The sequence below is a fragment of the Lepidothrix coronata genome, unplaced genomic scaffold (assembly GCF_001604755.1).
Source record: "Lepidothrix coronata isolate B3197 unplaced genomic scaffold, Lepidothrix_coronata-1.0 Scaffold207, whole genome shotgun sequence".
Lineage (NCBI taxonomy): Eukaryota > Metazoa > Chordata > Aves > Passeriformes > Pipridae > Lepidothrix > Lepidothrix coronata.
This window is the reverse complement of record NW_016690387.1, coordinates 19117-40227: the sequence shown is the minus strand read 5'-3', so window position 1 is coordinate 40227 and position 21111 is coordinate 19117. Positions and strand designations below refer to the sequence as shown.

General features: G+C 39.4%; 1 protein-coding gene across 1 annotated transcript in view; it reads left to right on the top strand.

The window, feature by feature from the left end:
* LOC108506145 (membrane-associated guanylate kinase, WW and PDZ domain-containing protein 2) overlaps nt 1-21111 on the top strand; it is a 701232-nt gene that overhangs the window by 662241 nt on the left and 17880 nt on the right. The window contains exons 15-19 of the mRNA XM_017832824.1: nt 194-386; nt 1360-1446; nt 3465-3713; nt 15866-16051; nt 20078-20252. Of these exons, the coding sequence (XP_017688313.1) occupies nt 194-386; nt 1360-1446; nt 3465-3713; nt 15866-16051; nt 20078-20252 (890 nt within the window). The remainder of the gene's footprint in view (nt 1-193; nt 387-1359; nt 1447-3464; nt 3714-15865; nt 16052-20077; nt 20253-21111) is intronic.

Genomic DNA, 21111 nt, shown 5'->3' with positions numbered 1-21111 from the left:
GTGTGTCACTCCTATGCAGGTAGGAAACACCTTCTTACCAAAGGCAAGGAAGCAGAGCTCTCAGACACACAGATCTCTTCACCTGCACTAAATCGCCAGCCTAATTTTGGAAGAAAGGGAAAATCAAAGCAACGTTCATGTAAGTTGGAGGCTCAGTGTATAAATGACAGGATTTTGTTTCTTTGCTGCCTAGATTCTCATCGGAGCAGTAATTGCCATGGGCTCAGCAGACCGAGATGGTCGTCTCCATCCTGGTGATGAGCTGGTGTATGTAGATGGGATTCCAGTGGCCGGCAAAACCCACCGATATGTGATTGATCTTATGCATAACGCTGCCCGAAACGGGCAAGTGAACCTTACTGTGAGGAGAAAGGTGCTACCCACGGGTGAGTGAAGGCTGGGAAAGGTGAAATGGAAAACAGATCCCAATGCTAGCAGCACAAACAGGTGCTGTTCTTAAAAAACAGAGGAAATAAAAGTGAATGTTGGTGTCATTTTGAGGAAAGAATAATTGTAAATGTGTCCCTTGTTTCTGTGACAAAAATACTACAGCTGAGTGTTGTTTCCTTCAGAAGTGGAAACAGTATTGGCAACCCTGGTGTGGTGATCATGAGTGCTCTGGATTTGTTCCATGCTGTCTTGGTCTGTACTGTCTCCTCTTGTCCACTTTTGGGACTAATCGTTCACCGAAGTTAAAGCCATTTGAGCTGACTGTGTCAATAAGCAATCAGAGAGACTCAAAGACTATTAACTGTTCAGGGCAGGAACCCATTTCACTCTTGTGTATGTTAAAAGCCCATTTCTGGTCTCACTTATGTCATCTGGAATTTCCCCCCGAACTGCAACACAAGTTGGCTGAAAACCTTCTGTAGGGCACAAGTGGCTCCTAGGAACAGGGCCAGATTCTCTCATCGAGGAGACACATTCAGAAAATGAACCTAAAACAATATGAAGTATTTGTAGTAAATTAGATGTTTAGACTAGTTTGGTCTCAAACATCAGAACCTGGAGGAATGTGTGGCAGCATCTATTAAAGCTTTGATGGGAGAATTTAATGCCGTTTCATTGCAACCTTCGCTTACTCGAGAAGTTTATTTAAGAACTTTTAAAACATTTGTGGTGAGTACACTTCACTGAGGCACCAGAAATGAGCAAACCCACATTCTCAGCCTGTCCTGTCTTATGCCTCCCCATGCCCTAGATCCACTGTCGCTGCCTGCACCATTCCCCTTCGCTCCCCTGCCAAAAAACCGCCCTCCCACTCACCTTCGTGTTCTCAGTCCCCCTCCCACTGCGGCACCGCAGCTCCCTGACAGCCACGCTCTCGCGGGACTGACTTTCTTCTGTTACTGACTCCAGAGTCCTCCAGCCAGAAAACTCCCCCTGCACCCGGCGCGACGCCCCCTCGCAGCTCCCCCAGCGCGAGGAAAATGGCCAATAACCAAGGTAATCTGCCGAGTCCTTGCCTTTAGCGCCTTTCCCGGGTCAGCCAGCTGTACAGAATGCAGGCAAAATTAGCAAGAGGGTTAGCACGGAGTGGATGCCAGCCTTTGCTGCTGCTTGTTAAGTATTAAAGGGTCTGCTAGCCAGCCTGGTCTCCCGGCACAGAGGATGAGGCAAGCTGGTAAAACACCTGAAGTTGTTCTTGGGCCTTCAGAGTGCCACACGAAGGAATATGGTGTGTAACTCATTAATATTTAAGCATTGCAGGAGCTGAACAAGATTTTAATGTGTTGTGTTATAACATAAGCTTTGTGAAAAAATTTTAAAACGACTAATGTTGGGCGTGACTGCAAAACGCTATACTAATACATCAAGCCAATTAATTTCATGGGAATTTCTCACTAGTGTGAATGTATACAACAGAGGGGCCTGGGGGTTTCCTTACCTGTCTATAGTTGATATACATATATTAGCCCTCACCTGGAATCACCATTTTTCACATACACTTACACAGATCTGGAACAGAAAATCACAGTTCACAAGCTCTGGAAAACAATTTGATTAGGAAAATGTGGTATTTGGAACAATGTGGATTAAAATACCATTTTTTCACAACCAGAAGCAAAACGTAGTTTTTCTGATGAATGTCTATTGCATAGCTGACAGTCAAATAGCCATATAAACTTTTCCTCCTTTATCTTTCTTTTCCTATATTTAATGGCATTCAGTTGCATTCTTTTATGGCCAAACCAGCCTTTGGTCATTCTACAGAATAACATAATTTTCTTTTTGTTGCAGCCCTACTGACATAAACAATATTCAGCATTCTGAAATGTGACAGCCAGAAAATGAGATCTCTCTTGTCACTGACTATGGCATTTAGTTGCAGATTTGGTTCAATAACTTTTGGAGATTTTCAGTTCCAAAGCAGGAGTATAATAATTGTTTGTTTTTCTTCCTCTTTATACTCTCTAATTACTTTATTTCATAGTTGCAGAAGGACCGCTAAAGGACACACCTGACTGAGAAAACAACAGCTTGTCCTTGGATGATGTTTATTTTATTAATGTATACACACTGAAGGTCTAATTTGCAAACGCTCTACCTAGGTTGTATGTGTGTATGCATCAGCTCCTCACATGTTCAGTAAAATGACTCTGCCACTCTTGTTGCTCAGAACAGAAAACATGTTACTTACATTTATCTGAAAGTTCTGTATTAAAACTGTCAATAAATGCTGATTTGTGTAAACAACTTAGATCTGCAAGGAATATAAATCTTTTTTCCCATCTGGAGAAGTAACTTTTCTGTTTTCAATTGCCAAAATGCTTGGACTAAAAAATGTGTAATCCCAAAAGTTTTAGCTGGTTCTCTGTTTTTGTTACTATAAAGCAATATCGAGGTGTGGATGAACTCCATTTTCACTTCTGCCCTTTTGAACTTCCCAGACAAGAGCGTCCTCAAACTCTTTAAATGACCACTGCTTCTGCCATGACACCCACAGAAAAACTACTTGTGATTATTTTTCATTGTATAACTACTCTGTTCCATGAACATCTTTTGAGCATACTAATCAGCTTGTAAGAAAAACATAATGCAGCTAATCCTAATTACTCTGTGTTAGCTCCCTGCTTAAATTCCTGTAATCCAAACACAAATAATTTTATATTGAATTAGAGAGTCACATTTTCCTCTTGATGAAAGATCAAGCAGCAGATAAGGGAATAGTGCTTGCTAATGTTTTTGCAATCCAGACAGACACTGTTTCTCACTTTACTTTCCCCTCTTCTGGCTAGCTTAGCAGTGAGGGTTCATGCTTGCTTTATCTGATTACCCTTGAACGTTCTGCATAATTGTGTGGATTCCTGTCTCTCTGCATCTATTACAGCTCCTAGTTTAATACTTGCAGTAGTCTGGGCTCTAGACAGTCAACTGTATTCATGTTGCATTAGCAAATGTACTGTAAGTCACAAAGCCACTGAGCAAGTCAGACTGTGACACTAGTGTGATTTATGTTGTAGGAGAACCCTGCCCAGAGAATGGCAGAAGCCCAGGCTCGGTGTCTACGCACCACAGTTCTCCAAGAAGTGACTACATGACTTACGCGAACAGTAATCACGCTGCCTCCAGCAGCAATGCTACTCCCCCCGAGGGCTTCGCGTCTCACAGCCTGCAAACCAGCGACGTGGTGATCCACCGCAAGGAGAATGAGGGCTTTGGCTTTGTTATCATCAGTTCCCTGAACAGGCCCGAATCTGGGTCCACAATAAGTAAGTAAATCATGCTGTTCAATTTATACTTTTCCAAGTTTGCCCCAAATAAAAAGAAATAAATTAATTTAAACCTATCTGCTAATAATTTATCACTGCATAGATTAAAAGGGAAGGTACTCTTAATGTTGCTGCAGGGGCATTATTTGTCTGTTGTATTTTGGGCAAAACCAAAGGTTATTTTTGCCTCTCGGGCACTGTGCTTCCCACACTCCTTTGGCAGTCAGAGTAATACAGGATTTACCCACGAAGTAGATTTTCTCTGTTACTATGTCACAAAGAAACTCTGCGGGCAACCAGTAGGATTATATGAATAAATTATTCTCCCATGTGCAACTGAGTTTTTTTGTTTTGGTGGGTTTTTTTTTTTACTAAATCTAGATGAACTTCAGGAAGTTGAAATAAAAGCTTAGATCACAGCAAACCCTATGAAAGCAGCTGTCCAGTTAGGGGACTGAAGAAGTAACTAGAAAACGTGAAAACTGGTTAGATGCAGGTGCAGAGAGGCTGATTTTTTTAACCGGGTGGAGTATAGAGACCGTAAAAATTACAACTGTGTACAGGGAGATGATGTATCTCCCTATACTCAGTAGAATCCAGATTCCAAGATCTGCCCTTAATAATTATAGCTTGCTTTCTGTTCAGAAAAGTAGTGTTTGCTGTGGGTCAATTTTATTGCTTTAATACAGGCATCTGGTGTCATTTGAAATGTCCTGGATAGATCTAGGGAGAGCCCAGGCAGATGTGACATAGGACTTACAGAAGACTCAAACCCTTTGGTAGTGGCAGCTGCAGGCACAGGGGGGCCTTTGGGTCTTTCCAGTGACGTTTAACCAACGGAGAGCTGAGCCCACTGGAAGAAGGAAGCAAAAAAGGCTTCATGTTGAGAGGCATCTGCATCCCCCACCAAATCTGCCTGAAACTGTGAATGCTAACCACAGATGAAAAACCAAGAGAAGTAAGAACATTTATAATTTTGCATGTTGCAGCCTTATGCAGTCCTTTCCCTGTATTCAAAACATGTTTTGAAGGAAAGCTGGCACCTGACACCTGACACCTGACACCCAAAGCTGGCATCTGACAAAATCAACAAACTTTACTCTTCTAAATTCATAACTGAAAACCAGCTAAGAGAGTACGGGGAAAACCCTATCTCACAATAGCAAATTACCTCAGAAAACTTCTTTGCAGTATTTCATGATCATGCAGTTATTAAAAGAGTTGCTTTTCATGTTACCTCAGCTGAATTTTAAAACTCCATGATTGCCAGAATTAATATTGTAACAAAACCATAGATAATTAGCCTCTTGGGACTCTGAGTTTTCACTTTATTGAATATAATAGCCAACTGGAAGTTTTTTGCAGAAGATCAGAAAGGAAAAAAAAAATCCATAGAGGACATTGAGATACATACATATTAATCAGTTAATTCAGTCATGAATTTTTCAAGAAAATTATTTCATAGAGTTTGTGGTTGGGGAGATGGAGAAGGAATGAGGAGAGGAAGAGAAAGAGAAAATGCTCAAGCAACCAAAAATTCTGTGACTGGAATATTCTCCTGAAGACTACAGATCCAGGTTCAAGATCCAGCTTTGCCCCTTACCCTCCAACATGTTCTTACAGTACTTTCTGCACAAGCAACTACATAGGTAGTCATTGTTGATGCTCAGTTGGACATCTCCAATAGTAAAGGAAAATGACAGTCTGCTATGGAAGTGACAAGTGAATTTATTCAAATAATAACTGCACTGAATTTCAGTGATCCCAAAAAGCACCAAATCCCAAGTTTGCAAGAACAGCAATGAACAAAAAAATTACATTTGCTGTAGACAGTGACAGAACAGAGAAGAAAATAACCTTTCTATGTGAATTCTGTTACAAAACTGTAGTAGGAAAAATATGCTGAAAATTACATGATCTGTCATCAGTCATAAAAACAGTCTAAAAATCATTGACTATTTGTAAAGTAAGAGAGGTTATTTTCTTTACTTAATTTGGATGATGTAATTTTGGCTTTATTAAGAGGAGCATAGCCATTATTCCAGTGTTCCTGGTTTTGGAGCCAGTGCACTTGTTGACAGTTCCTGTGTCCCCCTATGGCACAGAATGATGCTGTGTAGGCAAATGGAGTGAAATGTTAATGTTGCAATTGCAAAGCAATTCTGAAAGAATCAAAATAGGCAAAATAGGTCAGAAAAGGAAGTATCTTGTAGTGCCAGACACTATTAGGAATAGCATAACCTAAAAAGTTGTCTCACTGGGAGCATCCTCAGGGCAAAGTATGGAGAAGAGTTCCTTTGATTTAAGAATGTTTATTTCAATTACTCTACTCCCTTCTCTACTTTCTTGTAGAAGCAAAAGACTTGAGGTCTTGGAAGTATAAGTATCATCATCACTTTTACTCAAGAAGGGACTTAATCATGCACTGAAAGTATTTTTCTTGTTCTTGAAATCATACTTACAAACTATGTTTTACAATCCAGCAAATTCCAACAGCTCTTGCTGAGAACAGGAGCGTGCACTTTTTGTCACTAGGTGCTTGTGCTTCAAGGACTGTTAAAATTGAAGTAGTCATTACAACAAAGTTGCTACTAGCTACAGAGATGCAGGTTCATTGGTTTGCTGCTTTATAGTTGACTTAAAGCTCCAGGGTTTACACAAAAGCTCACACTCCATTTACCATGAAAGGCTCAGGAGCTCCCAGAATTAAAAGATGTCACTATTGTTTCAAGAGGCTTAGGGTCTTGGTCAACATTTTCTTGACATGCTGTTATGATCCAATTCATTAAATTATTAAAGAGAGATGTCTCTGCCCAAAATAAGTTGCAAATGAGACCATATGCCAAAGTCAACAGTACAGATTTTTATTTAACAGTAAATGTGAGGTAGAGAGAGATAGACAGAAATAGGAAAAAAGAGGGGGGGAGAGAAAGAGGGTGACAGACAGATTAAGTAGAAAAAAATCACCACTCCATGGTTTCCAATGGCATCCTGCTGATCCTCTTCTTGTGGTCTTCTTGGTGTTGAGAGTCCCCGTCTTGTTGAAGTGATGATTGCAGTCTGGATCCATTGAGGGAAGCCCTGGGTGGTGAGAAAAGAAGCCTGTGTGGTGACAGAAGAAGCTCCAGAGTGTCTTGAGGGAAGAAGCCTGTGGTGGTAAAGGAAGTCCCATGTGATGTGGGAAGAAACCTGTATGGTGGGTGAAGAAGTCCATGGTGCTAAGGAAAATCCCAGGGATTTTTATTATACTTAGGCTAGGTAGAAACACCTCCAGTACCTCCCCTGAGGTGGGGAGTTTTACAATGAATGATGTAATACTGGATCACAGAACATTTCATGAGTCTTTGACACCTTCTAAGACAGCTGCCTGTTCCATCAGCGCAGTTGAGTCCATTATGGCCCATCAGCAGAGATTAATGTCTTCAGGCTACATGTTCATTGTTCTGGTAGTTCCCTGGAGGAGAGGTATCACAGCTGAGTCATTTGTTTAAGGACAGAGAAACACTACCCTGCCTTGCAGGATTTACCTCTTTCCTTGCTTTGCACATCGTCAGCTTGCACCTTGATTGTCTGAGCCATTAGGATTCCGGTTTCTCACACTTATGGATACATTCTTCTCCTAGCATAATTGGACAATAGTACCACCTTTATCTTATCTCAAGTTCTTGTCGCAGTCCAAATTAGTAGGTGTATTCAGGAAGGGGTGGGCTTCGGTGAGCAGTTGCTTTTTTGCACAATTTGCTACGGTGGACAAAAGTACTTCAGTGATTTTAACAGTATTTAAGCCATTAACTATTTCAGTCTCCCACACATTCTCTGCAAGGGGTTTGTTGTTACAGTTGATTTACAGGCCTGCCTTTGCCTTGCAGAAATTTTCAAAATACTAAATGCAATTTTTTTTGCTATTGATACACAGAGTGAGGAAAGACTACATCCATAATTAGAGAACAGACTATTTTTCCACATTTTGTGATGGGCAGCACTGTAGTAGCTGTCATTTTAATAAATAAATATTAGGTAGTTTGGAGCCAACCCTTAGATCTGGATGTCATTTTTACTTACTGGTACTTTTGTAAACATCCAATTCTTGTGGCACATTTATTTTCCTGTGTCGATAGTGGCAGAAATTTTGTTTCCCCTTTGTCAAAGCTTTTGCTTGGGACGTTCTCTAATCCAGCGCGGGAGATTATCTTGCACTGAACTGCAGTTCTAATGTGGGGCAGATCAGGAATGGAAAATGAACGACAAGGATTGAATGCAGAGATTTCACAGGGCAAAGCAGGGGCATAGAAAAGGTCAGCCATGCTTCAAATTTTTATCAGTAAAAGAAGATAAAGTGGATAAATAAAGAACTGTCCTTGAGTGGTATATCCAGGAGCAAGTCATTTTGCCTGCTGCAGAGGATCTTAGGGTGCTAAGAGATTAAGAAACGAAAATACACCTGTCCAGGCTCCTGACCTATTTCTAGTGAAATAATTGACTTCCACTGCCTCTAAAATATATTATTGTGCCTTCCCCCACATCTCCTTCCAACATTAAAGGGTACTATGGCTCTTGTCCCTTTTCCAGATAGGAGAAATTACAGTTAAAATACTTAAAATTTAATTAATTAATCTACACTTTGCATTACATTTAGGGATATATTTTTAGAGTATCAAGATAAATTCAGTATCTACATCCCATGGAAAAGCAGTTGCATCGTGATGGAAATAGCCAAAATGAGATTTCAAGATGAATTTGTCCCAGAGTTTTATGGAGTACATTTGCCCATGCCTACTTCATATCTTCCTGCCACTTTTACTGTATGTGTTTGGGATGTAACTTCATCTAGGAAAAGAACTTGTGATTCTCTAAATCTTTTAACATCCTAGTCTCCATAGAAAGAAACCGTGTTGTAAACAGATCTAGTTAACTTGCAGCTTCCAGTAGAACTGGAAAATTGGCAATATTTCCAGGATTTTACTGTAGCAGGTACTGTCAATTAGGAGAGTTAGAAAGTGTAAACAAACTGAAAATACGGGTATAATCAATAAACAATTTTCAAGAAATTAAAGGCAGATGACTGTTCATACTTTTTATGATCTTCCTCCTGCTTAGCAAAAGAGGAATTGTAGCTTTAATTTGTCCCTACACTTCATATGCCAATGCCTGCTGGATTTTCAAAACATGATGAAACAGAGCCTAATGAAAAAAGTTTCTTTCATTTCTGAAAACATGCAGTCTTAACTGAAAAACATAAATCCAAGCTAAGCCTCTGCTGACTGCAGAAAACAGCATTCTGAAATAAGTCCCATTCAGTCTAGAGTTTCTTTGAACTATAAAACCCAGCTTATTGATCAATGATAACTGTGTGAGCTAAGTTATTTGTGCAGCAATTTCTCCCATGCTTTTCCCAGGTAAGATGGTGCCTGGGGACGTAATTTTCTGTGACCCATCTACAAATTCTAAAGAAAACAAAGCATTGGAAATTAAGATGTCTGTCTACCCCACCTAGGACATCTTTGGAGCATAAGCAGTGAAAACCCACCCACAGTGTGAGTCCCCCATGGAAGATATTTGCAACTTTTGGATTCTCATTTCTATGTAGCTTTGATATTCAAGTTTGAGCTGTTCTTCTGCCTCTTCAGTTATAAAAGCATACTTTCTAAGCATGTTAAACTGATAGTATAACTTGGAGCAGAAAGAAATTGCTACATGATTTAGTTTTTCAAATCAACATAAGCAGTTAATCATAGTGAAATAACTAAGAAATGAAATAAATTTTTAATATCATCAAAATACATTTCTGCAGTTTGCAGGCATGAAATACTCCATTGCCTATTTGATATTTTGTGGACAAAAAGCATGGAGGATCTTAACCACTTCACTCCCTTCTCTAGATGATTTCTGTCCTCCAGCATGTTCCTGAATAAGTCATTTGGACCTACAGGTGCTGCTCTTATGTTTTCAAAGAACAAACATTGCAAGTTTTCTTAGCAGAAACCCATCAAGAGACTCAGGGTTTTTCTAATGATTCCACAAGGCCCATTTTGCTTTCATGAGAAGACTGAATTAAAGTACCTAAGTTACATTAATTTTTTCTTAGATCTTCAGCTTTCTAAGATATGTGCAATCCTTCCCACCTAGATCTGTATGCCTTTGCTATGCAAGCAAATATGCTCCATATTAGAACACAGTGGGATGTTTTAATTCATGGATTCATTAACCTTATAAACAAAAGGGATTATTTTCATCTGTAACTCTGCAGTGTGCCACGGAATTCTATTTTCCAAATAAGCGCCACATAAAACAGCCCATCAATATCAGGAAAATATTTTTTAGTCCTGATAAAAAGTCCACCACACTCAAGCTTTCCAAATTTTAGATTATTCAATAGCAATGAAATTACAGATGTTTACATTAAATATATTCATCCTATTAAAATCTGATATGCTGGAACTTGCTGATTGAATGAAAACTCTTGCACGTATAGAGAGTTGAGAATATAATAAATATTCATTTGATTAGCTGTATAACATTGAAAAGTACAACTGGCTCAGGAAGGCTCATTTGCTTGGTTTACTATCTGTATCTGTTAATATTAGAAAAGATTGCAAAAATTTATCTGCCAGAGGGTTTAATAAATAAAGTAGAGGTTCAATTTTTTCCCCTCTGACTGATACTTTTTGATATTTAGATACTATATAGAGGGGAAAAAATAGGAAAGTTGCTTTCTACAAAATACAGGCTCGCCAGTTATGTCTAAAAGTACCGAATAGATGTAAAATAATAATTATTAATAAAAATTATTGATGTAAATCAGAAAAGCATTATTTATTGATAGCATCATCTTAGAATCAGCAACTTTTAGTGCTTTCTCTTTTTTTTAGGTCTTTCAAATGAGGAGAAATTAATTTCATTTGCAAAAAGCAGGAGGCTGATAGATATATCAGTCTTGTTTAACCTATTTTTTAGTGATCTGGAAGAAGGGACTGAGTGTACCCTCAGCAACTTTGCTGATGTTACAAAATTAGGAGGAGTGGCTGATCCACTAGAAGGATGTGCTGCCATTCAGTCAGACCTGGACAGTCTGGAGAGTTGAGTGGAGAGGAACTTTAATGAAGTTCGAACAAGCAAACGGAGGGTCCTGCATCTGGGGAGGAATAACCCCAGGCATCAGTACAGGCTGGGTGCTGACCTGCTGGAAAGCAGCTCTGCAGAGAAGGAGATGGGGGTCCTGGTGAACAACAATCTGCCCATGAGCCAGCAGTGTGCCCTCGGGGGCAAGAAGGCCAATGGTATCTTGGGGTGTGTTAGGAAGAGCATTACCAGCAGGTTGAGGGACGTGATCCTGCCCCTCTACTCAGCCCTAGTGAGGCCACATCTGCAGTACTGTGTCCGGTTCCAGGCTTCTCAGTACAAAAAAGTCATGCAATTACTGGAGGAGGTCCAGTGGAGGGTTAGGAGGATGATTAGGGAATTGGTGTATCTCTCTTATGAGGAAAGGCTGAGGGAGCTGGGCCTGTTCAGCCTTGAGAAGAGGTGGCTGAGAGGAGATATTTGCATACAAATATCTAAAGGGCAGGTGTCAAGAGGGTGGAGCAGACAATTGGCAATTGGCACAAACTAAAACAAAGTTCATTCTGTAAATCTTCTTTCCTCTGAGGGTAACCATGCACTGGAAGAGGCTCCCCAGGGAGGCTGTGAAGTGTCCTTCTCTGGAGATATTCAAAACCCACCTGGATGCAATCCTTTACAACCTGCTCTGGGTGAACCTGCTTCAGCAGGGAGGCTGGAATAGGTGACCTCCAGAGGCCCCTTCCAACCCCAACCATTCTGTGATTCTGTGATACACAGTGTTAGAAGCAGTATCTGTATTCAGCAGCTGCTCTAGGTTTGTGTACAGCTGACCCAAGCATATGGACCCTCAGATGTAACACCACAGAATTTACTTTTTCTTTTTTGTGACATGAAGGTGTGGGAAGGATATTAATTTCACTCATGGAGAGGAAAAGTGGGTGACTTTTATCAAAGAAAAAAATATAGAGAAAAATGTTAATTCGTAGTTATCAGTAAATTTCTGAAAACAGATCTTATCCACTTTCTGAATGCAGAGATTACTTTTAAATCAACTCAGTGTTTTGAAATAAGTGGATCAAATTCTTTGCAAAGTCTAATCCAGGCATATGCTGCCACTGTTCAAAATGTACATGTTTTGGAGAACAGCTTGTGGCAAATTCTTACAAGAGGTATGAATAGGTTTCTAAAAATTTTTAGGACAAGTGGAATTATTTACCACCAGTCAAGTTATCTGGGACTTCCTTTAATTATTACATTACATTACATTATTTTATATTACATTATTAAATACTCTGCTTAGATAAAATAAAGGACCAAAGATGCTATTTAAGAAAAAAAAATGTGTCAACAAAGCCCTAGTTAAATGCCAGGCATGGGAGGTTTCTTCCCAAGAAGAGACCTGCCATCCTGGGAGAGACCAAATAGCCACGCAGCTCTGCACTGTCCCTTGGCTGTGACCAGTGGCAGAGAGGACATTGCCTACAGCACCTTCCCCAGACATCTCCTCAGCTTTCACAGCCATTAATTTCTGTTTTAATCTGCAGTGGGCCCACCCCTGTGAATTTGTCTAATCCCTTTCTAAAGCCTTTCATTCTGGCCTTCCAGAACGTTGCCCCACCTTCTCTCTCCCAAGCTGTAGATAGGGAGTTCATGGACATAGCAGGCTCATTCCTTTAAGCAGAGGCTCTTTTCTGCTTCTTTCTGCCATGCTGCCTTTCTCTGAATCTTTGTGAATTCACTGCTATGATTTTTGAGATGAAGATACTGAAACTATCAGCAGTACTTTAGGTGTACACTAGTAACTAACAATAATTTGTTTCATTTGTTATTGTTTTTCTAACTCTTTAAGACCTATTGACTGTTTTACTGATTTTGTGTTTATAGAGAAGTAGGAATACATTTCCAGGTCTCTTGAGTGATAATAATTAATTTAGGGCTCATCTCCGCTTAAGCTTAGGCAGGGTTATTTTTTCCCTATGTGCATCATCTTGCATTGCTTTTCATGAGATCTTGTCTGCCACTTCACTGAACCCACTTGGTACTGACGGTTTTACAGCTCTTCCATGCCTGTTGTAGATGTGACTATTCTGAACGATAAAATTTCTCCATTGTGAAAATTCACAGTTGATTTCTACCTTTGTTATTAGCTTTTAGCTAATTAATCTTCTATGAGAGTAGTTCCTTCTTATCCCTTCAAAGCAAGTATTTCACCACCAAAGGCTCTTAAAAATTAAGTTTCCCAATATATTCTATTGTGGTCTTTTTTTATGAAGCAACCTGCACATCATGTAATCTGCATCCCTTAGAAGCACTCATGTTTATAAATAAAGCCTTAAATAAATCCTCCCTTCCCAAGAAAGCAGCAGGGACCATGGCAGTCAGGATATTGTGGCTTAGGAGGATTCTCAGGCAGGGTTCCACTGGGAAGAGATGCAGAGACCAGAAACTCCTCAGGATATTACTTGGGAGGGAAGGAGTTTCTCTTCATTTTATCTAGAAATGGACATAAACCAGTTTCTGCTGGATGGCTATGAGTTCCGTTAGTAAGTCACTGGATTTGCACATAAAACCCTGATAGAGTATAACAGTGTCACCTTGAATCCCTTAGAGATTTAGAGATTCAGATTCCTTCTGCAAAAACTTTCTACACCCTACTCTGCAGCAAGATTGTATGACAACACATGGCACCAATACAACCTGAGAAGAGGAGCGTTAAATCCTCAAATACAGTAGAATCCTCAAGTGAGGTACCTTGAGGTACCTTGACAGACACAAGCTTTGTTTTGATGTTCACCTACTGTTGATCCTTTCATAACATGAATATTTAGAGTGGGTACCTTTATCGGGAAGGTAAAGACCGTTAGGCTTAAAGGGAAGAAGAGAAGAACACAAAGTTCCTTCTTCTCCCTCCCTTCCCTTTTTTCAGGATTTGAATCAGAATTAGACTCTCATGGCTCTTCCACCTCCAGCTTTGATTTTAGCAGACATCTCAAACATACAGACATCTGCTCTATTCATTTGTCAGGTACAAGAAGTCCAACAGAAATTGTTCTGGCAAATTAATAGGATTTCCCACCCCCCACCCTCCCACACCCCTCACCACTGAAATGATGTCTCAAATATTTAGTCTAGCAAAAACACCTTTAGGGGTAGAAATGGCAAGTACAGAAATTTTGACTATGGCATATTTCATGTTCTTTCTTACTACTAAATTTCTACTTTTTCACATAAGACAGTCTCATTTTCAGATCTCCACTGATATGTAGTAAAAACATGACAATTTCAGACAGATCTTTTTTTACATATACCAGAATCAGGTACATTTTAGTGTTAGTTTAAATGACTCTTGGTGATGCTTTAAGAATTGATTTGATGAAAAAGGTTTTGTGTGAATATAAATTGTTTCAGTGTCAGGTTACTCTTTTACTTGTTTACTCACTCATGTACATGCATGTAAGTTATACATCTGCATTGAGGGCAAAAAATAAACAATTTTTGTAGAAAGTGGGTCTACTCATATTTAGTGTATTTTAAAACATAGAAAGATTTAGACATTGTGGCATAAGTTAGGTGCTTATTTCCTAAACAACAAGACATTTCTGAAGTACACTAATTGTGTCCGTATTACTAAAGCCAAGATTTAATTCATATTCTTGTCTCAACTATAGTGGTAAAGAAGCATGCAGTTTGATTATGCCTTGCACTTCAGAGTGTTCACTTATACTTTCAGTTCTCAGAAAATTAATTTTTAACACTGTAAAAACACTTGCATCCATACTAGAAACAAAGGTCACTTTGAGGTATGTGTGTTGTGACTTCATATGAGATGTGCGATCTGCGTTAGTCACCTTCACCTTCAGAGAATGTTTATCAGAGGGCTGAGAAATTTGTTCTGCAGCAATGTATTCTGAACACGTCTCCTGTTAGATTAGAGCTTTGGTTTATAAGAGCATTGATAGCCTACATATTTCCCAAAAAGTGTTTGAAATCTTTTCTTTCACTTTTCCAAGTTCTCTGTAGATAATAAAATTTTAAGGATATATTATTTTTGAAAAATGAAACACAACTCTTTTTAAACACCAGTTGCAGATAGATAGTGAGACTGAATTGCTTTGTGCTAAGTTTGCCAAGGCTGAAATGTGGGATTGGGGAGGGGTGCTCAGACACCACTAGGATACTAATCGAATATATAGTCAAATTTAATTGTGATAAGCATATTTATGACTAGTAGAAAGAAAGAGCCTGGAGAAAAGAGTCAGCCATAGCATATGCATTTAGTTAAAAACAGAGGACAATAGTAAAGAAACACTGGGTGAAAAATCAAGAAGAAAATTTAGAAAATTCGATGGAAAATGAGGGACAAGACAGAACAAGAGCATGGATGAAGTAAACAGAAAGGTGGAGAACCACAGAGAAGAACAAAAGGAGAAACAAAGTTGTTCCATAATGTTTTGAGAAGGGCCTGAGATGTGATGTAGTACATGTCTGTGTACTCATAGTTATCCAAAAATTCAATTCTATTAATATATTATTCATATCTAGTTAGAGAGCTGCACATCTCAATAAATCTTCTGTATTATTTCTATTTATCAGTTAACATATTTGAATGGAGGAGAACAATTTCATGAACCCTGGGCATTTTCAGTAATTACATCTATTTGTATATAAAATAAATCATGTCTGTAGTGCCTCTATTGCAACATACAAATAAAGAAATTCTGTGAACTAGGAGGTGGGAGGCAATTTATGACTACTACTTATTGTGCAAACTTATCCCCTTTCCCCTGTTGTAATGCCTTACTGTTCTCCTGATCTGTTTATTATCTTGTTACGTGCCAGGTTTTCAAAATAGCTGAACTATAAACTTATTTTGGACTTCATATATATATATGTACCATGTATATATACGCAGCTGGATTCTGAATTTTTAGTGAAAAAACACAGCATTAATGCAAATGACATCGCATAAGAATTTATATCCTTGCGGTTTTTTAATTCATATTGAACTTTCTTCCAAATGAACTCATTTCCTTTTGCCTGTGAACATCACCATTTTTTTCAGCATACGTTAACTGTGACTGTTTCTTGTCTAGCTGTGCCCCATAAAATCGGGCGGATAATTGATGGAAGTCCTGCGGATCGCTGTGCAAAACTTAAAGTTGGAGACCGGATCTTAGCTGTGAATGGCCAGTCTATTATTAACATGCCTCATGCAGATATTGTGAAGCTAATTAAAGATGCAGGTCTCAGTGTAACTCTTCGCATCATTCCTCAGGAGGGTAAGTCAATGGCCCTTAAAAACAGGAAGAAAATTTTAAGTAGCCTCCAATTAGCTTAAATTATGTCACTGCTTGAAAGAGCATCTTTTGTTCTGCTTCCTCAGCTGTAACATGCAGCAGACCAAAATTATGGGCTTAGAACTATCTCAAATAGGATCTGAATTCTTTAAAAGATTCCCACTTATGAAAAGGGCATTTAAAGCAAACCTGGAGGAACCTGAGAGACAGAGAGAGATGATGTTAATGTGTTTTGGAAAAGCACTCTATAAGAGAGCCAAGTTTTAACTTTGTTCACTTATATCTTGCCAAAAGCTAAGCCAAAGTGTGGCAAAGTGATTCACAAGAGACTGCAATGGCATTCACCAGGCTACCAGCTACCTTGACAAAGAGTGATGTGAAGGAAACGTTCAGATTTGGCAGTTTCCTCTATCAATATCATGTAGTGATATAGCACTGTAAATGCACAGGGCAGGAAAAAACTGAACCCTAAATTATCTCATTTGGAGGGTGAGGATAAGGGGACAGACTTATTATTCTGATCATTACCCCACAGCTAATCAGTGAAGATCTTTTGATGTTGGTTCCATGGGGCTTGGGGCAGATTTCAGGGGGTTTTTTTAGTTTAACAATGTGCTACACTGCGGCATGAATTGTACCATATTAATGAGACTATGGTTTTATATCTCAGCAACAAATACCAGTACAGCTGGGAATGTCACACAGCAAGTAATGGAATTACTTAATGATCCATGGTCCAGTTAGACGACCTTCATCTTCTGCTGCTGCATCCAGCAACAGAACAGGGAAATAGTCTGACACTGGTCATGGACTTCAACTGAGGGAACTCATCTACTTTGTTAAATGAATTCAGTGAAGGGAAAACCACAAACGTACACAAATTCAGAATTCACATCAATTAGCAACTGTATAATTACGGAAGGTCAGCTTTGCAAGCATCTACAAATAAGTGTGATGCTTCATACAGTACATGCAGTTTATTTAGGCCTCTCTGTATCCAGGTTAAATAACATAATTAATAGTTCGGTGTTAGAGATAGATACATTAAATTAGAAAGAAAGCAGAAGTGCATCTGAGTTGTCGTGCTACAATGTGTTCTCGGGTGCTGGTGGTAAGAAATGATCTGTGCCCAAGGCATAGCTTCCCTGTGTGACTGTTTGACACTGGACACCTCATTTGCCTTCTGATATTAGCTTCCCAGCTTATAAAAATTGGGAAAAAATCTAATACCTCTGTAACATACTTTCAGGTGAAAAATACCATATAAATGCAAAGCAGTTTTAGAAACAGCTCATGATTTGACTGTTTCATCCATAGTTATGAGAGTAATGTAGAAACGAGGGACAACATTTCCAATCTTCCTCTCTGAAACTTGCAATACAGAAGAGACTCACAGATGCAAAATGGGCAATTACAGCCTTAAGCATAGTAATTACACAGACAAGTATTGCTTATGCCTGCATGAGGAGTGTTTTAAGTGCAAATATACATGCTTTTTTTATAATTAATCCTAAACTGAAAATGTTTTTAATAAAGTAGCCAAAATTTGTAAAATAATTATAAGCATCAATTAGGTAAGTACAGAGCCATTAGAAATGTGCAGTCAGAGGGAAAAACTCACATGTTAAAAATTAAAAAATAAAATAATTAAAATATATTGAAATGTAAAACTAGGCAAGATCCTGATCATGTGTAGCTATTGCCATTAGGAGGGCTCTGCCATACCATACAGAAGTCCATTTTGGATGCTTTGCATTACACCACACTGGCCTCCCTCATTCTCTTGCAAGCAGGAATGAAAAAATGCAATGTGTGCCTTTGCTGTTTATAATGCAGAACTTCTGCAGTGCTCTGTCATCTTGTGGCTGGAGTCTCTCTCATTTACACTTTTTAGTAGGTAAATGGTGAACAACAGAACTGTACCAGTATGTTGGAATAAATATGTTTGTTATGAGCTCAGTGCCAAATGCGTCTTTCCCCAAGCACAGCAGGAAGCCTGAAGGAAGATTGGCATCCTTTATTTGTAACAAGGCCACAAGACCACATTCCCTACACCAATCTCTCTGTCTTTTTGAATTTTATGTTGTTTGGAAAGAAGGATTCTGTTTCTCTGCAGTGTTCCTGTGCGAAACCTTGGTCCTTTGACACAGTACAGTGAAATAAAAATCACTTTAAATGGTTAGTCAGAATTTATTGAGATTGGTTTTACTGTTTTACTGTTTGCAGTCCCCAAAAATTTAAAAAGACGGGAAACTTTTGATGAGCTCAAAGACAGCAGGAGCTAACATAAGGACACAATGTTTATAACACAAAAGGTGTTTTGCCTTTTGTGACAAGTCTGTCATCCCAAACAGCGGTGAAAGCACTAAAATTGTTCATTCTCTCACAATGAAAAGGTTTTTTTTCTAAATGAAAAGCATTTCAAATGTCTAGTAGCTGTGCTAAAGCACATGGAGAACAGGAAGGTGATTCAGGACAGCCAGCACAGCTTCACCAAGGGTAAGTCCTGCCTGACCAATATAGTGTCATTCTACAATGTAGTGGCTAAATCAGTGGACAACAATGGACAAGGGAAGAGCTATGGATCTCATCTATCTGAACTTCTGTAAGACTTTGACACAGTACCCCACAACATCACTCTCTAAATTGGAGAGAGATTAATTTGGTGGGTGGACTGTTCGAGGGATGAAGAATTGATTGGAGTTCAGTGTCCTGATGGAGATTGGTGGTGTCCCTCAGGGATCCATACTGGGAGCAACACTGTTTAATATCTTCATCAATGACATAGACTGTGGAATCAAGTGCACCCTCAGCAAGTTTCAGATAACACCAAACCAAGTGGTTTGGTTGATACAACTGAAGAGCAGGATACCATCCAGAGGGACCTGGACAAGCTTAAGAAGTGGACCCATGGGAATCTCATGCAGTTTAACAACACCTGGGTTGGGAGCAGCCCCCAGTATCAGTACAGGCTGGGGGATGAAGGGACTGAGAGCAGCCCTCTGGAGAGGGACTCAGAGGTATTGGTGGGTGAAAAGCTGAATGTGAGCTGGCAATGTGCACTTGCCTGAGAACCAATTGTATCCTGGGCTGCATCACAGGAAGTGATGCAAATTGCCAGAAGGTTGAGGGGGGGACTCTGCCCCTCTACTCCACTCTGGTGAGACCTCACCTGGAGTGCTGCATTCAGGTCTGGGGTCCTCTGGACCTGTTGGAAAGTCCAAAGGAGGGTCATGAAGATGGTCAAAGGGCTGGAACATCTTTCCTATGAGGAAAGGCTGACACAGTTGGGGTTGTTCAGCCTGAAGAAGAGGAGGTTTCACAGAGACCTTATTGCAGCCTTTCAGTACTTAAAGGGGGCTTGTAAGAAAGAGGGGAACAGACTTTTTAGCAGGGTCTGTTGCCATAGGACAAGGGGTAAGGTTTTCAACTAAAAGAGGGTAGATTCAGACTAGAAATAAGGAAGATTTTTTTGTGCTGAGGGTGATGAAACACTGAAACAGATTTCCCAGAGAGGTGGTAGATGCCCCATCCTGGCATCCCTGGCAAAATTCAAGGCCAGGTTGGAGAGAGCTCTGTGCAACCTGGGCTACTTGAAAATGTCCCTGTTCTTTGCAGGGCAGTTGGACTAGATGACCTTTAAGGGTCCTTTCCAAAGCAAACTATTCTATGATTCTATGGTTATAGGATTCCATGATCATTATTTCTATGCTTTAAAAGAAAATGTGAAACATGGAAGCAATTTGCCTTGTTCAGGTGGGTTTTTTAAATAATGAAGGTATAAACCAGAATTATAGAAGTGACCAAGATTTTAGATTCCACAGACTGTCAAAAGGATACCATTAGGTTCAAATGTCTTAAAATCTAATTATGACCCAAGAGAGTAAAAGCAACAAAGCATAAATTTGCAGAGGTAGCATATGAAAAAAAATTATTATTGTCTACCTTTGCCCTTTATTAAATGCTGCACTGTGACAGGTCTTTAATCTCCAGTTTCCCATTACACAGAGCTGAACAGCCCAGCCTCGGCCCCCAGCTCGGAGAAGCAAAGCCCCATGGCCCAGCAGCACAGCCCCATGGCCCAGCAGAGTCCCCTGGCACAGCAGAGCCCCGTTGCCCAGCAGAGCCCCGTCGCCCAGCCACCGCCTCCACAGCCCCTCCAGCCACAGGGACACGAAAACAGGTTTGTTCATTTTCTTACATGTCTTTTTTTTTTCTTCCCCTTGTATAATAGAGTTTTGGAGTCAGAAAGATATTTTTATAGCAGGTTTTATCTGTTATGTATCATTTACCAGCCAATTCTCATGTGTAATTTATGCATATGCATTAGCAAATTTATCTGTAATGGAAATTAAATGGTAGGGGGATAGAAAATATCTGACCAGCTGTCTATATAAAAAGCATACTTAGGCTGTGGGATGGTACAACTTCATGTGACCTCCAATCAACACTATTTAGGTTTTGGATTATTTTTTAGCAAGTTAAATGAGGCTGATTACACTGACTGTCTTTATGCTAATCTTCAGTAACCAACACACACAATCAAGACCCTCCTCCCCAAATGATGCTGGTTACAGGATTGTAACTTTTTGCTTCTGAAGATACTTGAGTTCAGTTGTGATTTAGACACTACGCCCTCTAATTCTCCTTGCTTAACAGATGTAGTACTTTCACTTGCCCAAAATTACCTTCTCTCTATTAGTCACACTAGGAAAATTAATTTGCCTTATATTTCATTGAGTACTTTTTCCAAAAGTGATCACCTCCTAGAAGACGTATGTTTCTGATAAACTTCAATACAAAGCTTTCACAAATGTCTCTGCTCAGTTGGAAGTCAGAATTAAATTGGGAATTTTCAAATGGGACCAGCAAAATTATATAAATTAAAGTTCCACTGAAAAGTGTAAGCTATAATTGGTCATATCACCATTTACATATTCAACAAAAATTGCAATAGCTCCACCTGTGCATAAAAGGTTCATTTTCTAAGATACAACTGTGGTCATATGTGTCTTAGAAACCTGTCTAAGGATGGCTCTTAT